Here is a 17588-nt window from a genome sequence, read left to right on the forward strand (position 1 = left end):
AGTTTTACCAGGTTCCACTGGCTGTCTGAATGAACTGAAACGAAGCAGGAGTACATGGAAATGAATTAAGTCGCTGCTACATTGGTCTGAAGGAACTAAGACAAAGGCTGGACAGATGATGGCCTTGAGTTTAGAAAGAAGCTAAGCATTGGGCGATTTTTCAAGAGTAAGAATAGATAACATTTGGTTACTGAGGAAGTAGGAAGGGTGGAGGATGGGCAAGAAGCAGGGTGACACAAGTTGGCTGGAGCCTGATACTGACCATTCCGAACACGTGTACTGGAAAGCATGCACACAGGGCTAAGGCGGGCCTGGGGCTGGATCCAGGTTTTAATTCTCAGTAACTACGAAGTTATGGGATCATTACCTTTATCTCCAGTTCTCAGAGTCCAAATGTGAAAATAATCTCTACTTTGTAGAACTGCTACGAGAACCAAGTGATAACTACACCAGCCACTTGTCTTTTTGAAAGCACTGCTGTGTCCAGTACCTAGTAAGCTTTCAGAATTCTGGGGGTTGTTTCTCTTCCCTTTTTAGGGTACTGAGTTTGTCAGTCATATACCCAAATATTTTCTCCAGACTTACCTTATATTTATAACCCCTGATGTCTTGGTTTTCACACCCTCTGCAAGATTTTGTCACCAAAATCACTTGCAATTTGCTTTACCTGTTAGCTTTTTCTCGCAGTTACATAGAATGTCGATTGTGCAGAATTTGAGTGTGTCATTGTTCACTCAGAATATTCAGGTGAATTGTACTTTGATTAAACTCTTATGTTTCTTCCTGGAAGCTCTCTTAATTTATAAAAGTCACTTGAAATCTAATGTTAACAGTTCCTGCTATTGCTTCATCTAATTTTTTCTCTAATTATCACCCTTCCTTTTCATTTTCATATTTATTCATTCTGTCTTTCAACCACCCACACAGGAAAGTCATTAAACTTTCCTGTTATCTATTACATCACAAAATACTAGGTGCTATAGGAAATATAAAAAGGAAAATTAAGTAAAAGACTGGGAAGAAAGAGAAGAAAAAATTAAGTATATCATAGCTACAAACATATGAAATTAATAAATTATATATAATATACATGTTTATAAAAGTATTCAAATGTAATAGATTATATATAACATGCATATAAAAGTAAAAGACACATGACAAAGGTATTTTCAGCAGATATGTGGCAAACAATTTATAGAAATTACAAGCCTCAGACTGGTTCTGTGATGGACAAAAAGCATAGGAAAGTAATAATATAAAATATGGAGAGAATCGCAACAAATGGATGAAGACCAGACATATGATGCAAAAGAAAAACAGGAAAGAACCTGAGATAGAATAAGGATGTAAAGTGAAAGAACAGGGACGAATTTGGCTTGAGTTTGGAGAATAGGATTGAGTGAAGACAGGAGAGAATCAGGGATGCTGCTGAAGGACTTCAGACAGCATCTGTTGGAACGCCAGGAGCTCTTTCTGGCTTCGCAGCATACAGTAAGTTGGTTAGCACAGTGCATGCAGAAGAATTTTTTTCCAGAAAGATGGAAAGGGCCAGCCTCTGCCTCTGGATTCTGCAAGCGCTCACCAACGGCCCCCACAGACAGGCTCACTCTTGTCTACACATCTGAACCGTTCCTGGCTGCTGTGGGTACTTCACAACAGCTCACACACTTCCTGTCACCTAGCATGCAGAATTCACAACTGAACCTCCACAGCAAGGCATATGGAGCCCAGGCGGAAGTGCCAGACTCTGTGTTCGTGCTGCATCACGTGCTTCCTTCTCTTGCTTGCCAGTTAGCTCAGTCTCTAGGATTGATATTCTATACTTCAAACCAGATTAATTTAGCTCAGATATTTTTTTACACTGCCTACCACGGCTGGCTCTCTCTAGGATGACTTAGGGACTTAAGCACCAGCCCTCACCCTGTGAAATGGTGCTGGAGCCTTATCCTGCTCTGCATGCCGTCACCTTCTGGGTCCTCTACAGAGGTAAAATTCTAGAACCCTTTGGTCCCCAGCTCCATCTCATCCTGGCCTTATGTCTTCTTCCCCACTCCTTTTACCTCCCCTTCCCCTTATGCTCCAAGCTGCTTTCAGAAAACTACACTGGATATGAAAGGGAGAAGCAGTAGAGAGAACACAGCCTCTAAAGCAGTTTGTGGGGAGTGGTCCTGAACCAGGCTAATGGAAGTGAGTATTCAAAGAAAGATGAGAACGCCAAAATTCACATGACACATTTAGATATGTTGGGAAGACAATAAGAGAAAGAAAAGATTAAGTGTGAATTTGTCTTTCCACCCAGCAATCTTAGGATAATTTACCCTGACAAAGACAGAAAAATACATATGCACTAGATCATTCTATGCATCCTTTACAATGTCAAAATAACGGAAACTGTCTGAAGGCCCAAGTATAGGAGGATGATTGAATAAACTATCTCACAAATCTAGAATTCACTACTGTGTTTTGAAAAAGAATGAAAAATATTTGTGTAAGCTGATAAGGAATGAATTCCTGAAGACAATGCTGAGTGGCAAAGGCGGAGTGTAAGAGAGCATATTACGTTGCCTTTCACAGGATAAAAAATTGTTACATACACACATTTACCTATCCTAACAAAAAAGAAACACAAAGTAGACAACAGAAAAGCTGGGTGCATTTGAGACTGAGGGTCAACACCTGGATGACTAGAGATTTTCTGACTCTGTTTTCTGCATACTTTTGACTTTTAGAAGTAGGATGGTGTTCTAGACATCAGAAATATATTAACAGAGATATGGGTATGAATATGCATAATAGGTGTAGTGTATATAGGCATATTCCCATGCATGTGTTTGTTAGAGTTCACAAGCACTAAAGTGAAAACCAGGCTTGAAGATTCCCTGAGCAGACAAAGCCAGTGCTGCTTCCTGATGCCCTTAGCCTTGCTTGATTTATAAACCTAAGTGAAACTTAACACCTTGAGCTATTTTTTTTTTTTTTTTTGGAAAAGGCTGTTAAAGAAAAACAGAACATAAGCTCAACCAATCAGAAGCAACCAATAAACTTATACAACTAGAGACTCTCCAGTAGGATAAACAAAACAATCACTTACCACATATTCCTTTAAATACACTTGACTTCTGTGCTTATCCTGTAAAGGCCTCCTTTGTGCACCACCAGTGTTGCTCCCCAACCACTTCTGGTTTGGAGCTGCCTAGTTCTTAAAGTGTTGTTTGCTCAAACTCCTCAAAAGGACTGTACTGTCTGTCTATACCTTCTGATGCTAGCCCATTCACAGGAAGGGCCAAGAAACAAACACAACACAGTAGAAATAAGGCTCTTCAGTGCTCATTATTTTTATTCCAAGAGTATTCCTCTCAGGGATTTGGGAGAAATGCTCAATTAAAAAGCTATGGCCTGTAGTACTGCCATCCCATTTGGGCACTGGTTTGAGTCCCAGCTGCTCCACTTCCGATCCAGTTCTCTTCTATGGCCTGGGAAAGCAGTGGAAGAGGGCCCAAGTTCTTGGGTCCCTGCACCAGTGTGGGAGACCTGGAAGAAGCTCCCGGCTCTGGATTGGCATAGCTCTGGCCATTACAGTCATCTGGGGAGTAAACAAGTGGATGGAAGATAGATCCATTCATCCTTCCTTCCTTCCTCCCTCCCTCCCTCCCTCCCTCCCTCTCTCCCTCTCTCCCTCTCTCCCTCTTTCTCTCTCCCTCTCCTTCTCTTTCTCTTTCTCTCTCTCTCTCTCTCTCTCTCTGCCTCTAACTCTGCCTTTCAGATAAATAAATAAATCTTAAGAAAAAAAAAAAAAAACTATGGCAAAGCAGCTACAATACAACCTGGAATGTTTTGTTAAGTCAAAAAGAAAAGAATTGTAGGGGCCATGGGCCATGGCATAGATTAAGTAGATTAAGCCATTGCCTGCAACGCTGGCATCCCATATGGACATTGGTTCAAGCCCAAGCTGTTCCACTTCTGATCCAGCTTCTTGCTAATGCTCCTGGGAAGGTGGCAGAGGATGACAAAAATGCTTGGATTCCTGCACCCATGTGGGAGACCCCAAAGGAGCTCCTGGCAACTAGCTTTGGCTTGGCCAGCCAATGGAAGATCTCTCTCTCTCTCTCTTTCTCTCTCTCTGGAACAATCTGCGTACCAGAATCTACATAATAAACCACAAAGACAATAAGTAAATATTAAATAAGTGGTTGCTGAAAGAGTACCCTCATGTACAGTAGAAAGAGGAGTGCCAATTCAGAAATATCCAAGGAATTTTCGAGTTTGGAAATCATCATTTTCCCATCGTTGTAAACACTGGATCAGGTAAGACTCAGCAATAAGTCATAAATCTAGGGCAGTTTTCATGAGGAATGGTATACTTGTATGTTTTCAAAGTGTCATAGACTACTTAGCTATAATCAGGGCAAGTCAGTGGTAACAGGGTTGAGACATCAGAAAACACCCCAAGCAGATGATCCAAACTGACCTCGGCCAGGAGAGGAGATGGGTATCTGATGAAACCTCTTGAGAACACAAAGCTGACAGCCTGGGATAGCATCTCAGAGTGCACCACCTACATCTGTACAGTAGGAGTGTCTGACAAATCCAAACTGAGAAACAGCAAAAGAGAAAGTAGGGACAATTTTCTTCTAAAGCTTCAATGCTATAAAGCCAAAGTCCTCATGGAAAGAGTCCAGATTCAAGGAATCCAAGGAGAAATGACAACTAAACATGAATGTAATGTAGATTGCATACTCGAAGAAGGGAAAGAAGATGCTAAGATATGATTGGGTTATCTACAAATTGGGCGATGGATCACGACTCAGAGAAAAGGTAGAGATACTGATAGCTTAGATAACCATGCTTTATATTTTTAACAAAAATAAGGGTGGGTATTTGGCACAGTGGCTAAGCCAGTGCTTGGGAAGGCCACATCTCATACCAGAGTGTTTGGTTCAAGTCGCAGCTACTCTATTTTCAATCCAACTTCCTGTTAATGAGCTCTCTGGGAGGCAGTAGTGATAGCATCAGCAGTTGAGCACCTGCCATCTATATAAGAGACCCAGATGGAGTTCTGGGCTTCTGCTTCAGCCTGGCCCAGCCCTGACTGTTGTAGGGAATGAACCAGAAGGAGGAAGATCTCTTCCCACCTGTCTGCCACTCTCTATCACTGGCCTTCTCCCTTTCCAACACGATGAAAATAATTTTAAAATACATGTTTTATTATATGTTCAAATAATTCTGTATATTTTGTCTTTTAAGATATGTTAAGATTTGTGAATCACGGCTGGTGCCGCGGCTCACTAGGCTAATCCTCCGCCTTGCGGCGCCGGCACACCAGGTTCTAGTCCCAGTCGGGGCACCGAATTCTGTCCCGGTTGCCCCTCTTCCAGGCCAGCTCTCTGCTGTGGCCCAGGAGTGCAGTGGAGGATGGCCCAAGTGCTTGGGCCCTGCACCCCATGGGAGACCAGGAGAAGCACCTGCCTCCTGCCATCAGATCAGCGCAGTGCACCGGCCCTGGCGGCCATTGGAGGGTGAACCAACGGCAAAAGGAAGACCTTTCTCTCTCTCTTTCTCTCTCTCTCATTATCCACTCTGCCTGTCAAAAAAAAAAAAAAGAAAAAAAAAAGATTTGTGAATCACAAATTTAGATGCCTTAATGCTAAAATGTCTTCAAATTCCGAGACCAAACGCTATTCAGTTGTGTTATTTAAAAAAGTTTGGATTTCAATTGTAAACAAATAATAAATTCAAAAACACAGAATTCTAAAATAGAATTCAAGTACTATTACTAAAAGAAGTTTGAAATGAAAGAATTTTTTCAAAATGAAAGAGGCTATAGTATGTGTGTGTGGATGGTGGGCATTATGAATTAGAAGTAGAAAAATTCTGGGAACAATGCAAAAACTGAAATACCAGAGAGATTGAGAAGAGTATCATGAACACAGACAATGACCTGACTGCTAAGCCCACTTGGTTGGTCCCTGTCTGATCCCTTCGTTCTGCAATCTGGGTATGGCCCTGATTTCATTAGCAGAACACCTTACTGAGCTTAACCTACACTGAGCAATCTGGTGCAATCAAACAGTGAAGAAGTCCTAGCTCTGATTGCAGAAGAGCCTTGCCAATAAAGCAAGCTTCAGGAGGGGAGATACGCATTCAAGCAGTCAAATCCCCAGCATGCAGGGCAATGGCTCACACCCCATTGCAATCACCCAGACAGCTTTAAAATCTTACTAACATCCAAGGCACCCCCACCCCTTCCCAAAGCAACTGAACAGAACCTCCATTGTAGGACAGGAGCACTAACATTTTTACTTTCTCCTTGGATTCTCACACTCAACCATGGTTGAGAAAAACTGACTTTGAGGCTTCCATGCCCAAATGCTAAGAGTATTGTGGTAATATTGACCAAATTCCACTGAACCCTAAACTGCAACTCCTCCATTTGATCTGGTCTTACTACTAAATTTTAATAACTTCTCTGTAATTCTCCTAGAAATATTTTAAGACTCTTGTCAAACATAAACATATTTGGTTACACAAAAAGTCTTTGTTCTCACTGTATTCTGTAATGAATTGGATACCAGAACATCTGAAGTTTCTATCAGATTGCAAGGGTTTCGTTCTATCTTATGTCAACATATAAATTCAAAGTAACCTTGATTCTAACAGAAAACAATTCAGTCAGTTTACATGAATTCTTTCTAAAGGATTTTTTCCAGCATTCAAATCACAGCTCACAGTATACATAAAATGTTATCAAAACATTGCTTTCAGTGAATATTGTGTTCATGGAAGAATCTAGAACAGCTGGAGAGCACCAAAACTTGCCAGTCTCAGAAAAATGACTTTTTTCTATTGACTTATCCAAATTTTACTTCTGAAAAATATACTCAAAAGAAGTCTCACTAAAAGATTTAACACTTCTCCACACCCACACATTCCACTAAACAAAATTTGATTATTTCACTTGATAATGTTTTCCAAGGCAGAATCCTTACCTGCATTGGAGCATATGGCGTCTTGAGAATTCTTGCACATTTGGTTACTCTTCCTCTTGGTCAGGTCACAGCTAGAGGGGAACTGGCAGGCGTCCCCAGACCATCCCACGTCACATTTGCACTTGCCACAGTCACACTTACCATGGCCTGAGAATTTAACAATACTCCGTTAGACTAAAGTTGTTTTCCATAGGAAACAGTATTTTAACTAAAGCCCTTAAGGGTGAAAATGGCTCAAGACTGAGCTATAATAAACTCAAACACAAATGCACACACACGTGTGTATGTATATATACACACATATATACATGTATGTCTATATATGTATATAAACATACATGTGTGTATGTATACATATATACGTATGTGTATATATATATAAGTGGCTGAAGGGTTATGCTGTTATACACAATGTAATGAAATATGACAATTTTATTTCAATAATCAACCTTGACAAATCATTATAAAAACAGAATTTACCAAGTATTAGATTAACACATCAGAAGTCTAACAAATCATATGGTCAGAAAGTTCAGCACAGAAACAAAATCTTACCTAGCACCTCAGTATTTAAAAGACAAAAATCCACTACAAACTGTTTCTACTTGATTTTATTCTATATCACATAAAACCACAAATCCTGGGGTCAGGGTTGTGGTGTAGTAGTTAATCCACCACTCATAATACCAGCAACCGTATCAGAGTGCTGGTTTGAGACCTGGCTCCTCTGCTTCCCTATCCAGTTCCCTGCTAATGTGCCTGAGAAGGCAGCAGAGGATGGTACTACTCTCACACCCCTGCCACCTACTTGGGAGACCTGAATGAAGTTCAAACTCCTGGCTTGGGCCTGAAATAGTCCTTGCTGTTGTGGCCATTTGGAGGGTGAACAAGCAACAAGAAGATCTATCTCAACCTCTGTCACTCTGCCTTTCAAAAACAAAATCTTGGCCGGCGCCGCGGCTCACTAGGCTAATCCTCCGCCTAGCGGCGCCGGCACACCAGGTTCTAGTCCCGGTCGGGGCGCCGGATTCTGTCCCGGTTGCCCCTCTTCCAGGCCAGCCCTCTGCTGTGGCCAGGGAGTGCAGTGGAGGATGGCCCAGGTGCTTGGGCCCTGCACCCCATGGGAGACCAGGAAAAGCACCTGGCTCCTGGCTCCTGCCATCGGATCAGCGCGGTGCGCCGGCCGCGGCGGCCATTGGAGGGTGAACCAACGGCAAAGGAAGACCTTTCTCTCTGTCTCTCTTTCTCACTGTCCACTCTGCCTGTCAAAAAAAACAAAAAAAAACAAAAAAAAAAAAACAAAATCTTAAAATGGGGAAATAAAACCCACAAATCCTAAGCAAGAATCTTACACAGAACACTACAACATGAGCCTTTTTATTTGAATTATATATGCAATGATATCTTGTAGACATATTAAAGATTACCTTGGAACAAGACTGATATTAAAAGTAAGTTTATATTTGGTTTCTTAATGAGAAAATTTGGTTCAAGCATCAAATGGCTAAAAGCCACATTCAACAACAGCCACAGAAACTTCTCAATGTCCTCAATCATCATTTTGCTTGTAGGCAATGCTGTTTTTATTATTGTGCTCATTAACCTTGTTGAGTCCTGATTGATGAAGTCTACTAACGGTTTCATTGACTTCACATTATTCTGACAGAAGTGCAAAATGTGTACAATGCTTGGCCCTTGTCCTTACAAACTTCAAAGTCAAGGCTGATACACTAAGAAGCTGGTCCCACTATTGGCCAGAAGTTTTTGTCATCTCCTATTAGGTTGAGCTTATACTCTGATGTTTAGGACTAACATGGGAGCCTTTCAGGGCTTCTCTACCCAAAGTTGGTCCTTGACAGTTGAGTAGTTAGAAAGGGTTGCAGAAAGAGCGTTTTATTAGTCAAGATAATACAACTATGTCTTAATTTCTGAAATCTCTTGATTACATGGAATAAGATTCCTGATCAGAGGCCTACAGTTATTCACTGTAGTGGCCAGGTCTAGATGGCAGGTCAGAATGAATGTCTTATCCCAACGTAAGACTTACACGACAAACATAGGGCATCAAGGGTTATGGAATTTTCAAGGGAGACAAGGTTAAAAATAAGAAGAAAATAAGAGAAACTTCATAGAGGACAGAAAAGAACCATTCATCATAAACTCGCTCAATTAAGCACCAATAGAAGTGATATTCTAAGGTGCTCATTCTTCCGAGTGAGTCCACGGAGACCCAGTTTCATAAAACTTCCTCTGTAGAAGATTCTGGAGTATGTTTTTGCATTCCAGTTAAAATTCCTACATCTCGTAATGACGCACCTAGGGTCAGTGCCTTCCTCTGGTTGGTGATTCTACCTTCTTGCTGAAGCAGACCTGGGAGGCAGCAGTGACGGCTAAAGTAGCTGAGTTCCTGCCACTCATGTGGGAAGCCTGGGTTGAGTTCTCGGCTCACAGCGTCAGTTCCAGCTAGGGCCATTGTGAACCAATGGATAAGAGTTTGTCCTCTCTTCTCTCCCTTTGCCTTTCAAATAAATTTTTTAAAAATTTAGATTCCAGCATAAAATAAACATGGGAAAGAATTTTGCTGTACTCTTAATGTGCCATTAAATACCCTTGCTATGTCAAAGCTATTTACCTTCATTTAGCTGAGAATTACCTGAGATTATACAATATTTTTGGACTGTGGGCCTCTCTTTCCTCATAACCTGCACTAGCTTAAGCCAACACTGGGTCAGGTGGTGCATCTCCATATTTTTCCTTTAGCATCTGTTCAGAGATAAAATTAGCAGCTAATGCAGATAGGGTCCCCTGCCTTCGTATGCTCTCCACACTTTACACACAGTGAAGGCCTCCTTGATTCACTTCCACCCATTTTGGACCACTAATAGAACAGGAATTGATTGTTGACTATCAGGAATAATTTTTCTAAATGAAAATGAAATTTTACTACTTTTCCCAGGTTCCCCAGGTCTTAGTGGATCTCAGCTAATCAGGTTGCTATATTATTATCTGAAGTAAACTCCATTGCAGTGTCAATAATACAGCTTCAAAAAACACCTCATTTTAAAAACAACTCATATATTACTGATTCCTTTCCTTAGATTGACATAGCAAAGCACTAAAAATGCCATGGCTCATACAAGAGAAATGTACTCCTTCCCAATCCTGAAGGCCAGAACCCTTACACGAAGGCACCAGCAGGCCCCGAGGATCAGGGACAGTCTGCCCGATCCCTCTCCTGGCTTCTCGGGGTTGCCTGTACTCCTTGGCCTCCCTTGGCTCATTGCAAGGCACTCCAGTCTCTGGTCTGTCTTCATACTGTGCTGTCTGTGTCTTCATATTCTTCCCATTGTAAGCACACATATCAGTGGACTAATAGGAGGATGACTTCATAGTAATATAATCACATTTTCAAGGATCCCATTTCCAGGCAAGGTCACGTTCACAGGCACCAGGTATCAGAATTTCGTAAGTCATTTTGGGAGACACAGTTGCAAATATGGATGCCTCCTTTCCTGATCCAAATTCACAGAAATGGTGGGGTCAGTTTCTTTCTCTTGGGGATTCAAAATAGCTGTGGCTGGCAGCAAGCCCGCCTTCTCCTTGCCACTCCCCTGAATGAAAGGGCCTGGGAACCCTGAAAGCCCCTAGACACGGGTCTGCATCTGACCCCACCGCTCTGTCAATCCCTCCCCTCCTACTCCTTCTGCAGGGGTTTCCTTGACTTCTGTTCCAGCCCAGAGACACGAGCTCTGCCTCAAAACTGCAGAAAGGCCAGCTCTGGGGGACAAGTCGAGGGGCTTTAAATATAAAAGATGTATTTATCTATTTATTTGTAAGGCAGAATGAGTTAGTGACTGAGTGAGAGAGCGAGCGCGCGAGATGTTCCATCACAAGCCAGGACGGTGAGGATGAAGCCAAGAGCCAGGAACTCCATCCTGCAGGAGCCCAAGCACTTGGACCCTCTTCTGTTGCCTTCCCAGGAGCATCAGCAGGAAGCTGGATGGGAAGCAGAGCAGTTGGGATTCAAACCGGCACTCTAACACAGGATGCCAATGTGGCAGGCAGTGGTTAGCCTGCTGTGCCACAACTCTAGCCCCAGCTTGAGACTCTCAGGGTGGAAAGTTCTGGATCCAAGGCACTTCCTACATGAGAGAAGCAGTGGCCACTTCCACATGGAATCCTTGTGGCTACCTCTCCTTGGCCTTTGCCTAGGGCATGGACAGTTGGAGAAGGACCAGAGCAGAACCCCCTTTCGTATTGTCTTGGTCTAGATGTTGCCTTTATTCAGGATAACATGAAGTTCTAACAAGCAAAGTAGTCTGGCTGTCTATGCCATTCTACTTCTGATTCTTTTCCAGAGAATTCAAATGTGGCCTTAAAATGAACATTCCAGCTGCTTGAGAATAAATCTATTGACCTTCAAATAAGTTCCCAAGGAGTCAGGGAAAAGAGACACATAGACAAGCTGGAGAAAAGCAAAACAACTGCTCAGCCAACGTAATGGAGATGGAAACAGTAAAAGCTATTTTTACTGCTTCCAGGGTTGTCAGTGGTGTGCCAGTCACCAGGAAGAGAGGACAAACACAGTGGAAGGTAAAATCTAAGTATATTAGTTTCCTGTCCAGGCAAAAATGGAGAGGCTGGGTCCTCTTTCCCCAGGCTCTCAGGAGAGCTAACTCCTTGCTATCACCCTGACAAGGCACTAAACTACACAGTGGTGATGAACATCTTAAAATGCATTAGTGAACAATGGAGGGAAAGGTGATGTTTTCTACTTCTAAATTAAAAAACTCTTTCCAAGTGAAAATGCAGATTCTACCTGGATTGGAGAATTTTTAAAAATCAATTACTCATTGGCACATACCAACAAAAAGTAATTGTGCTTTGTTGAATATGAGAAAGAAAAAATAAAGGAGACATCACTTCTATCCCATCTTTACTGATCCTAATAATCATGAAATACATGATTATAATATGAAACCTCATATGGAAAAAACTACCAAAACTATTACACCTACTAGATTGGCTATACATCAGGGCCTTAAGTCCTCTTGTGGTCTTTACAAGGTGAACTAGAAAGCTAGCTAGATACATATAAAAGTAGGTGGGTATAGGTACAGAAATATTAGCTATAGATGTAGAAATTGACCTATAGATGCAGACATGGAAAGTCGATATGTCCCATAGAAGTCTGATTAAATGAAAAATAATCCCTTGTCACATGATCCCAGGAGCTACAGATAACTCTCTTACATGTGCCAACAGTAAGACAGTAGAAGCAGAACATACATTGTCAGTACACATTTTCAAACAATAAAACTCACTGTCATTTTTTATCAACAGCAATTTTAAACAATATTAGTCATAAAATACTCCTCATTGAAGAAATAAAATCTTGACTTAATTTCTAAATAATTGTTGCCATTACAATTGAGCTTTAGCAATGTATGGATAAGTAAGCATTGAACTAGCCCATAAGAATTATTTGTTATCTAATAAACATTCTTTTTACTGGAAGTTAATTCCAAGAACTCCCAGCCCTCTAACAGATCCCTGATAGGAATGGATACACAGATTTTGCCTGTTCACATTTTCATTTTTACATTTTTTGGAAATAATTTTAGATTCATAAAGTCACATATATAGTACAGAGTTCTTATGTATCCCTCACCCAGTTTTCTCTGTTACATAATCACAATGCAATTCTCAAAACTAAAAAAAATTAACATTAGTCCAATACTACTAACACAATTATAAACATTGCGTATATTTCTTCAATTTTTTCCACTGAAATCTTGTTTCACTCTATGGTCCCACATTGCATTTAGTTATCATGGCTTCTCAGTCTCCTATGATTGGAAAATTTCTGAATCTTTCCTTGCCCTGAGGAAGTTGAGAATTTTGAATTGTTCTGATCTGTCATTTTATAGAACGTACTTCAGTTTATGTTTTTCAAACATTTTCTCAATTTCAATTGAGGCTACATGTTGTTGGAAGGATTCCACAGATATGCATGTCCATTCTATCATGAAATACATTATGGGGATACACCTTATTTCTTCTGATGCTAGACTTTGATCACATGGTTTCTGAAAATGGTATCTGACAGACGTCTCCGAAGTTCTCTTTGTACTTAACACATATGCATGACAGAGGAAGGATACTCTGAGGATACGCAAGTACCCTGTTTCTACTTAATATTTGTTCATTAATCTTCACATTTATCAGAGGATTATAGCTGAAGAATTTATTACTTTTGATCTAACCAATTTCCTATTTGCTTCATCCCTTCAACATTTATTATTTGGAATTCTTCTGTTTGGAAAAAGTATCATCTCCTCATTTACTGACATGGAATTATTATTATTTAGTTTGTTCTCAGGATATTAATTTACTTTTCTATTAAATCCTAATGCTGTCATTATTTGAGATTTCCCCAGCTTTGACTATTGGGAACTCAGGTTGGCTCCTTTGGCCTTTCAGTAAGTAGAGGGAGATATATTTAAGCACTCCCTTACTTCATGATTCTACATGCATATTTTCCGTGAAGTCCTGAAATCAACCAGTTTCCTAAGGAATCCTAGTCTCTTTGATATAAGAAGAGCACATACTTTGAAATATGAAAATCTGGGTTAAAAAATATGAAAGAAAAAATACACGATGTTTAATTCTCCAGGACCTTTAGGGAGGAGAAGACAGGAAGTGGGGTCAATATACAATGTAACATTCGATGTTGTTGAGTCTGCCTAATGGACCTGACCCAGAACTCTGCACAATTCTGTGCAAAACAGGGAACTCCAATGTCAGTTCCCTGCTGGTTTCATGTAGCATGTCTCATTAGCATACACTTTCAGTTCCATGATTGGTGTTATTCTGCCCTGTCCCTGAGTGGTTAAACCTGAATTCAATTCTCAGAAAGGAGCCCATCGGAGAGGCATTTTGTGTATAAAAGAGCCAGCACTTGCAAGCTTCTCTGCAAATCTCCCCCTTGGCTTCCTCCCCCTGGCTGCTGTAACAGGAGGTTTCTTGCTTTCAACAAACTTCACTTTACTCACTGTCCCTGTCCCCATAGAAATTCTTCTTCAATGTGAGACAAGAACCCACATGCCCTCATAATCCTGGAACATTACTATACAGACAAAATAGTTTCAGAACTGCTTAATCCTGTAAGAAAGAGTTATCAACTAGAACACAATGATTATACATGATTCTTTATGTTTTTAGCCTTACCAAACATTGTTTTCAAGGATAATTAAATTGGCTTCTTTCCTTCCCATTCTATCAATGTGCTTTGGGAATTGCTTTGTAATACAGCTGAATTCATCCGACACACTGTGTATTTCATGTTGGGTCCAATCCATATCCTATTTGGGTTTTGCTGAAGTTTATATATAGTAAATTTACTCTTTGTGGAGTACAACTTGATGGCTATTGACAAAAGAATACAGTTGTGTGTGCACTCACATGGTTCTTACCAAAAATACCATCACTTCAAAAATTTCCACCTACCTATTAGACAAGCCCCTTGTTATCCCCCTGTCCCTGGTAACTGCTCACCTACTTTTCTATCCTTACTGTTATACCTGTTTCACCATATTGTGAATCGAAAAATATATTGCATGGCATTTTAGATTTGGTTTCTTCCACTTGGCAAAATGCATTTAAGATTCATTTTTTGAATATGTAAAATAACACCTCACTTTAAAAACCTTTCTGACTAGTATTCTTTTGTACAGCTATAGCAGAGTTTGTGTGTTTACAGGTTGAAGAGTGTATTATATGCTATACTTGATAATTGCTAATAAATTTGTTATAAATGAATGCAATCATTTAAATTCCATTTTATATGGGCATATATTTTCATTTCCTTTGAGTAAATGACTAGAAGTGAGATTGCTGGATCACATGAGAAGTGAATTTTCTTTTTAAAGCCTGCTAAATTGTTTTTCAAAGTGACAACACAACATTTTAACCAAGAGTACACTTGTGTGAGAGATCCAAGTATTGTGCATCCTCACCATTTGCTACCTTGAGTTGCCTCCCTCTCTCTCCCCCCTTTTTTCCTTCTTTTGTTCCCTCCATTCTCTTGTTATACTTTTTAAAAGATTTTATTTATTTGAGAGGTAGAGTTACAGAGAGAGGATGAGACAGAGAAAGGTCTTCCATCCAGTGGTTCATTCTCCAGATGGCCACAGCAGCCAGAGCTGAGCCAATTGGATCCGAAGCCAGGAGCCTCCTCGGGTCTCCCACGTGGGTGCAGGAGCCCAAGCACTTGGGCCATTTTGCACTGCTTTCTCAGGCCATAGCAGAGCTGGATCAGAAGAGGAGCAGCCAGGACTAGAACCAGCACTTATACAGGATTTTAGTCATTCTTACGGACATGTAGGTGTAACTCATTGCAGTTTAATTCTCATTTCCCTAAAAAACGAATGACAATGGATATCTTATTTGCAATTCACCTAGATTTCACCCATTTCTGTACTGGGTTGTTCTTTCTCTTGATTATTTTTCAAATGTATCTTGGATACAAGTGCATTGTCACAAATATGAGTTGCAATTAATGTCTTCCAATTTGTGGCTTCTCTTTCATTATCTTTAATGGCATCTTTTGAAGAGTAAACAGATTTTTACTTTAATTAAAACCAATTTTCAAATTTTCTCATTAACAATCTTTCTTTCAGTATCCATTTGAAAACTCTGCCAACCACAGGTTTATTCTTTTGCCATTACCAGAGGGTTGAACACTATGATTTATAATAACTATGAAAATAAACTATTAGAAGAATTCTAAATTCATTCTTTTAAAAACATTCTTTTGGCCACTATAGTTCCTTTAATTTTCTATATAAATTTAGGGATAAGCATCTTGATATCTACTAAAAAGTCTATAAGGGATTGGGATTGCATTGAAACTATACACAAAATTTTGTGTACACAAAACTATACACTAAATTAAGAGATGTCATCTGCAACTATGTTGAAATACATTTTTTTAAATGTTATAAAATTCTTGAATTTTGAGATACATGTTACTTGGCTAAGTATTTAATATACTTCTATTTTCTTATATATTGGATTTGTAAATATTTTGTTGAGAATTTTGTGTCTATGTTCCTGAGTCATATTGGTATTTTATGCAATAGACTTGAGGAAAATGCAATTATTTGGAGTATGTTCCCAAATCTTCTAATTATTAGAAGATTGTGCAGAATCAGTATAATATTGTCATTAAAAGTTTAAAAGAATTTCTAGAGAAATCATCTGAAATTAAAATATTCTGTTTTAAAATATGTAAGTTCAATTGCTTTAATCAATATTGGGCTATTCAGATTTTCTATGTCTTTTTTTATTGCATTTGGTGGCTTATATCTAAAGAAATTGGTGCATTCCCAGCCTTCCATAATGAAAAAAAAAAAGGAATTATGGTACATCTAGAATTATAAAAAAATTGTGAAAAGATCCCTTATCTAATTATTTCTATTTTCTTTTTCTATTAATTTTTATGTATTTGAACTTCTAGTGTTTGTCCTGATTATATTTCTTAACCAGTGTCTACCTTCAAAAAATAGTAGCTAGAGCTGATGTTGTAGCACAGTATGTTAAGCCACCATCTACAATGCTGGCATCACATACGGGTGCTGCTTCTTGTCCTGGCTGCTCAACTTCCAATCCAGCTCCCCGCTAATGGCCTGGGAAAAGCAGCGGAAGACGGCCCAAGTGCTTGGGCTGCTGCACCTCATGGGAGACTCAGAGGAAGCTCCTGGTTCCAGATTTCAGCACTGCCAAGCCGTGGCCATTGTGGCCAGCTAGGGAGTTGAACCAGCAGATAGAGATCTCTTTCTCCTTTGGTCACTCTGTCAAATAAATAAATCTTTAAAAAATTATTTTAGCTCACATGTAATGCTTAGAACTTAGGCCACTCAATTCCCAAATCTTCCATTCCATCCTTTGTATTGTTTTATATTTGCATAAACATAAACATATTGGCTATAAACATACAATACATTGCTATTTATTTGTTTTGGACACCCCAATGTTTATTAGAACTAAAAATAAATACTATTATAATTATACTTCAATTTAATCCATTTCCACCACTCTTCGTGTTTTTATGTAGGTTCAGATTTTTATCTAGTATCATTATTTCTGTCTAAAGAACATGCTTTACATTTCTCTAAAGTAAGGATGCTACAATGAATACTCCAATTACAAAGGCTTATTTATTTTTAAATATACTTTTGCTTGATATAAAATACATGTTGCCATTTTTTTCTTTTTTTCTTTTTTTTTTTTTTAGCCCTTTGAAGATGTCCTTCCATCTTCCTCTTGTTTGCATGGTTTCTCACAGGAAGTCTCCCGTAATTATTATCTCTGCATAGAAGACATCTTTTTTTCTTTGCAGAGACTCCCAGTAAGACTTTGTTCAGCAAGCAGAATGCGATAGATCAATCTGCTGCTGGTGTGTGTGCGTGCGTGTGTGTATGTGTGTACATGCATGCACACATCTACACTCTGTATTGCATCCACGTTGGGCTTTAATTTTTTTGTTGTTTTCTTCCCCAAAGTTCCCTGGGCAGTTGCCCCACGAGCAACCAATGCTCA

The 17588-nt window shown here is 39.7% G+C and overlaps 1 protein-coding gene across 5 annotated transcripts in view; it reads right to left on the bottom strand.

Moving 5' to 3' along the window:
• ITGBL1 (integrin subunit beta like 1) overlaps nucleotides 1-17588 on the bottom strand; it is a 262924-nt gene that overhangs the window by 142255 nt on the left and 103081 nt on the right. For all 5 annotated transcript variants that reach the window (XM_070048621.2, XM_070048620.2, XM_089303451.1 and 2 more), the window contains one exon: nucleotides 6987-7133. In XM_070048621.2, coding sequence (XP_069904722.1) covers nucleotides 6987-7026 — 40 coding nt within the window. In that variant the 5' untranslated portion in view covers nucleotides 7027-7133. The remainder of the gene's footprint in view (nucleotides 1-6986; nucleotides 7134-17588) is intronic.

The sequence above is a fragment of the Oryctolagus cuniculus genome, chromosome 9, assembly GCF_051225735.1.
Source record: "Oryctolagus cuniculus isolate XC-2025 breed Fujian yellow rabbit chromosome 9, ASM5122573v1, whole genome shotgun sequence".
NCBI classification, from domain to species: Eukaryota; Metazoa; Chordata; class Mammalia; order Lagomorpha; family Leporidae; genus Oryctolagus; species Oryctolagus cuniculus.